The sequence below is a fragment of the Entelurus aequoreus genome, linkage group LG25, assembly GCF_033978785.1.
Source record: "Entelurus aequoreus isolate RoL-2023_Sb linkage group LG25, RoL_Eaeq_v1.1, whole genome shotgun sequence".
NCBI lineage: Eukaryota > Metazoa > Chordata > Actinopteri > Syngnathiformes > Syngnathidae > Entelurus > Entelurus aequoreus.
In genome coordinates this window covers 17,674,076-17,680,197 of record NC_084755.1, presented here as the reverse complement: position 1 = coordinate 17,680,197, position 6,122 = coordinate 17,674,076, and the positions used below count along the sequence as shown (strand labels likewise).

General features: G+C 36.6%; 1 protein-coding gene across 1 annotated transcript in view; it reads right to left on the bottom strand.

The window, feature by feature from the left end:
- med9 (mediator complex subunit 9) overlaps window positions 1–3,582 on the bottom strand; it is a 4,883-nt gene extending 1,301 nt beyond the window's left edge. Inside the window, exon 1 of the mRNA XM_062036314.1 lies at window positions 3,451–3,582. Coding sequence (XP_061892298.1) covers window positions 3,451–3,530 — 80 coding nt within the window. The 5' untranslated portion in view covers window positions 3,531–3,582. The remainder of the gene's footprint in view (window positions 1–3,450) is intronic.
- Window positions 3,583–6,122: the final 2,540 nt, after the last annotated feature.

Here is a 6,122-nt window from a genome sequence, read left to right as displayed (position 1 = left end):
ACCAGCAGAAATCATTAAAAAATTAAACTCAGCTGCCGATATTTACAGTAAAAAGTAATTCTCGCAGTTGATAGATATGACTTCAAACCATAACCAACCATGCACCAGTATAGCTCTTGTCTCAAAGTAGGTGTACTGTCATGACCTGTCACTTCACGCCGTGACTTGTTTTGAGTTTTTGGGTGTTTTCCTGTGTGTAGTGTTTTAGTTCTTGTCTTGCGCTCCTACTTTGGGGGGTTTTCCTGTTTTGTTGGTATTTTCCTGTAGCAGATTCATGTCTTACTTGAGCGCTATTCCCTGCACCTGCTTTGTTTTTAGCAATCTACACTATTTAAGTTGTTGCTATCCTTCTTTGTGTGGACATTGTTGGTTGTCATGTCATGTACGGATGCAATTTGTGGACGCCGTCTGCTCCACACGCTGTAATGTAAGTCTTTGCTGTCGTCCAGCATTCTGTTTTTGTTTACTTTGTAGCCCATTTAGTTTTAGTTTCGTTCTGCATAGCCTTCCCTAAGCTTCAATGCCTTTTCTTAGGGGCACTCGCCTTTTGTTTATTTTTTATTTAAGCGTTAGATACCTTTTTACCTGCACGCTGCCTCCCACCATGTTCCCGACATCTATAAAGCAAGTATCTACGCGCTGCCACCTATTGATATGAAAGGTTACTCTGCCGAGCTCTAAACGAGCGGTCCCCAACCTTTTTTGCACCACGGACCGGTTTAATGTAGGAATTACTTTCAGGGACCGGCTTTCCACCTGTGCCAGATAAATACAGCAAAAATAAGTGCACGAAAAGTACAACTCACTATAACGCTGAATTAGTGGGAGCCCTGGACTTGTTTCTTTGCAATGAGATGCAGATGGAAATAGGGATGATGTTTGATAAGGAATTATCGAGTTCGAGCCTATTATCGAATCCTCTTATTGAACCGATTCCTTATCGATTCTCTTATCGAGTCCAGATAGGTTGTTGTATATGGAAAAAAACACACAATATTTGGTTTAACAAAAGCTCACTTTTATTATATAATAAAAAAATAAAATCGAATAAATAAATAAATATTGACTGGTACCCACCTAAAAAAATAAAATAAAATAAATAAATATTGACTGTTGTTACCCAAAGTATATTAAAGTGGGATTTTTCAGAGAAACAAATATATACAGTAACACAAAAACAACCTGTCTCTGTGATCACTATAGGTGTATAAATAATAATATAGTGTTAAATAAAATCAGTCCCTTGGGCACAAAACTGAAAATAATACAGCTCTCCAAAAAGTGCACTTCTGCTGCTATTTGACATAACTGTTTGTTATGATGCTTTGACATTTTTGCACTTTATTTCTTTATTGAAAGAAAATTCTATGAAGAGAAAAGTTCTTTGCAAATGTGGTTACAATGCTAATAAATGAAAAGTTAAAGCTAAAAAAAGAAATACACTTTATTGAGTTAACATTATTTCTTTATGGGGGAAAAATGTTATGAGCTAGAGAATATAACAACTACACTACCCAGCATGCAACGGGAGTTACGAGCATGCGCGGTAGCCCCGAAAAGTGTTGCATGTTGCCACGCTGTGAAAGTAAACGTCAAGAACTCAGCCAACACGCCTCGTCTGCATTATTTATAATTAGACAGACAACACATCTACAGTGTGATTTTGTTTTGTTTACAAGGAAAGAAAAACAAAAGTTAAAAAAGGGAGATATGTTGTATATATATATGTATGTGCTGCGGTTGTTTTAAGAACGTTGCGACAGCTGCCGTAAAGGAGGTGCGTTGCTATGTTTCCGGTTGGTCGTAAAAGTGTTCGTCATGTGTTTTACCCTGCTAAAATCTCTCAGTAAAGTTATTCGATGGATTATGGCTTTTGTTTTGAACTTTATTACACCTTGGAGCGCTTTTTCCCGTCCATTGTTCTCCTGCTTTCGCTATCTGCGCCTAATGACTGAGCTACGTGACTGATTTATTGTGATGTCCCACGGAGCATTTCTGGTCGGGACGGGATTCGATTAAAGAATCAACTCTTTTCCTTTACTATAGTGGTCTCGATAACGGGTACCGGTTCTCAAAAAGGGATTCGAGTCCGAGGTTCTTTTCTTATCAAACAACCGGGAAAACCGGTTTCGAGTATCATCCCTCAGCCTTAGGCTACAATCTGTCACATTTATATTTTATATGTTCATTAATGTGCATAGTATCATGTCACAAAGTTATAAAAAAAATAAAACAAATGGAAAATTCCTATTAGGAGTTGTATTGTACATCTAGAAACAAGCTTATTGATGTGTCTCGTGGGACAGGCAAAAGTTCAGTTGGGAAAAAAAGGCAGTCGTTGATAAATTATTTCATGTTTCTCTGCGGCCCGGTAGCAAATGTGTCCCCGGACCGGTGATTGTGGACCACTGCTCTAGACCAGTATTTTTCAACCAGAGATACAGTCTGGTGTGCCGTGGGAGAATATGTAATTTCATCTATTTGGGGCAAAAATATTTTTTGCAAACCAGTAATATTAATCTACAAATTGTTGAGTGTCGGTGCTGTCTAGAGTCTAGGCAGAGTAACCATGTTGTACTCTTCCATATCCGTAGGTGGCAGCAAGCAGCTAATTGCTTTGTAGATGTCGGGGACATGGTTTGTCGTGATCACGACATGCAGGTAAAAAGGTATCTAATGCTTAAACAAAAAGTAAACAAAAGGCCAGTGCCGATAAGAAAAGGCATTGAAGCTTAGGGAAGGCTATGCAAAATGAAACAAAAACTGAACTGGTTGCAAAGTAAACAAAAACAGAATGCTGGACGACAGCAAAGACTTACAGCGTGTGGAGCAGACGGCGTCCACAAAGTACATCCGTACATGACATGACAATCAACAATGTCCCCACAAAGAAGGATAGCGACAACTTAAATATCCTTGATTGCTAAAACAAAATAGGTGCGGTGAATAGCGCTCAAGGAAGACATGAAACGTCTACAGGAAAATAGCGACAAAACAAGGAAAAGTCACCAAAATAAGAGCGCAAGACAAGAACTAAAACACTACACAGGAAAACACCAAAAAAAACTCAAAATGAGTCATGACAGTACACCTACTTTGAGACAAGAGCTATAGTCATGCATGCTTGGTTATGGTTTGAATTATTATCCAACACTTGACAGAACAACTTTTTATTGTCCATATCAGCTGCTGAGTTTCATTTTTTTAAATATTTTCTGCTGGTGGTGTGCCTCCACATTTTTTCAATGAAAAAAATGTGCCTTGGCTCAAAAAAGGTTGAAAAACACTGAGATATTAAAAAACAGTGTTCTAGTTAGCCTACCTAAGATGCTAACTAGTAGCTAGCGTTAGCTGTGGCTTGCACGTCAACAACCAGGGCATTACAATTGTGTAAAAAAAAAACAGGTTATGCAGTAGAGAAGTGCATTAACAATCAATGTGTGGCCTTACCATTTAATTATATCATGGACTAAAGGCAGTAAAGAGCAATCTTCGCCCTCCTTCTCCTGCTTCGGCTGAGGCGCCGCCATTATGCTCCTGTGTTGACGTCTGGCGCGTCCTGATGACGTTACTGTAAATACACAAAACTGTCGACGAAAAAGAAACAAAACATTTGGATTTACGCTGTATGAAAAACAATTTGAAAAGGAATTTTACCTTTCCAACCTCATTATACTATTGGCTAAGTTGTATATTCATAAATGTAAGTTTCTCAATACCCGACCTGTTTTTTGTGCCAAGAAGTAGAACTTTACTTTTAAACGCTTTCTACATATATTTATTTATTTATTTATTTATTTATTTTATTTTATTTTATTTCTGCATTCTTCTTTAGTTGCTTTATTGAGTTTTCAACCCCCTGGCGCTGTTGTGTACTGTTTCTGTACTTGTTTTGACTATTATTATTTCTTTGTTTGTTTGTAAATGTTGAATATTTTAAATAAAGGTTTCAAAATAAATTAAAAAAAATAAAATAAAATAAAAAGAAATAGAAACAAATACTACAAAAGACAATGGCCGTTTTAGGTCCGTGTATTTCCGTTCATTCTATTTCCAATTATTAAACACAAATCAAAAAAACTAAATTAGGGCCGTTTTTCGATTTTTATTATATATGGCAGATTTTAAAACAAACATAAAAATATTGCCATAAAATGTGATTTTGTGCTTTTTTACCTTTTATGGATTTTTTATTTTTCCAGATAAACACAAAAATCGAATATACGTTCATCCAAATTGCAAAAATGCGTGTTGATGTGTGATGACAAATTGAACCGGAAGCAGTATTTTAGCTTTTCCTTTTAGCATAACGCTAACACCTTTGTTCAGCAGGAGTTCTATTGTCGTTCTAAAAAAAAGTGTAATTAAATAGTTGTTCAACTTTTGAAAATAGAAAAAATGGCCCGAAATGTTGTTGGTTTTTTTATTCGAAATAGAACGAACGGAAAGTACGCAGACCTAAAATACTGCTTCCGGTTCAATTTGTCATCACACAAATAACCACGCATTTTTGCATATTCGATTTTTGTGTTTATCTGGAACAATAAAAATCCATGAAAGGAAAACAGCACAAAATCCAATTTTATGGCAATATTTTAATGAAAATTAACATTTTTTTGTTTGTTTTAAAATCTTCCATGTATATTAAAAATCGGAAAACGGCCCCAATTTTGTTTTTTGTTTGCCTTTAAGAATTGGAAATAGAATAAACAGAAGGTACGCGGACCGTTTTAGGTCAGTGTATTTTGTGGCCATTGTTCTTTTAGTTTTTATAAATGTACATTGAAAAACAAAAACGATTGGTTTATTCTAATATCGTTTAAAAATACAAAAACTAAAATTTAAACAAAAAGCGTTTTTCTTTTTTTGTTTTGTTAAAAAGCCAACACTAAATCTAAAACAGTGTATTTTCAATTCATTTTTCATTAAAGAAAGGGTAAAATCCCCAGGAAAAGGAAACAGAAAAACAAACCAAAGCGGATCTTTTTATAGTAGACACGGAAACCGGAAGTAGCGATTTAACAGCGCGAAAAAAACTAAATATTAAGAATGTATTTTAGCTAACTGACATCTAGCTTCATAAACGTTAGTTGTTAAAGTTATTGCATCAATCAATCACAATTTATTTATATGGCCGTTAATCACAAGTGCCTTAAAGGGCTTCAGAGACCACAACAACATCCCCTGGTCTGAACCATTTTTCCTGTACAACAAAATACAATGATTTGCAAATCCTTTTCAACCTATAATCAATTAATTGGACTGCAAAGACAAGATATTTAATGTTCAAACAGGAAATTTGATGCCTGCATGTTTCAAAAAAGATGGCACAAGTGGCAAAAAAGAAAGAGAAAGTTGAGGAATGCTCAACAAACACTTATCTGGAACATCCCACAGGTGAACAGGCTAATTGGGAACAGGTGGGTGCCATGATTGGGTATAAAAGCAGCTTCCATAAAATGCTCAGTCATTCACAAACAAGGATGGGGCGAGGGTCACCACTTTGTGAACACATGCGTGAGAAAATTGTCCAACAGTTTTAAGAACAACATTTCTCAACGAGCTATTGTAAGACTTTAGGGATTTCACCATCTGTAATATCATCAAAAGGTTCAGAAAATCTGGAGAAATCACTGCACGTAACATTGAATGCCCATGACCTCCGATCCCTCAGGCAGTACTGCATCAAAAACCAACATCAGTGTGTAAAGGATATCACCACATGGGCTCAGGAACACTTCAGAAAACCACTGTCAGTAACTACAGTTGGTCACTACATCTGTAAGTGCAAGTTAAAACTCTACTATGCAAAGCAAAAGCCATTTATCAACAACACCCAGAAACGCCGCCGGATTCGCTGTGCCCGAGCCAATCTAAGATGGACCGATGCAAAGTGGAAAAGTGTTCTGTTGTCTGACGAGTCCACACTTCAAATTGTTTTTGGAAACTGTGGACGTCGTGTCCTCCGGAACAAAGAAGTAAAGAACCATCCGGATTGTTCTAGGTGCAAAGTTCAAAAGCTAGCATCTGTGATGGTATGGGGGTGTATTAGTGCCAAGGGCGTGGGTAACTTACACATCTGTGAAGGCACCATTAATGCTGAAAGGTACATACAGGTTTTG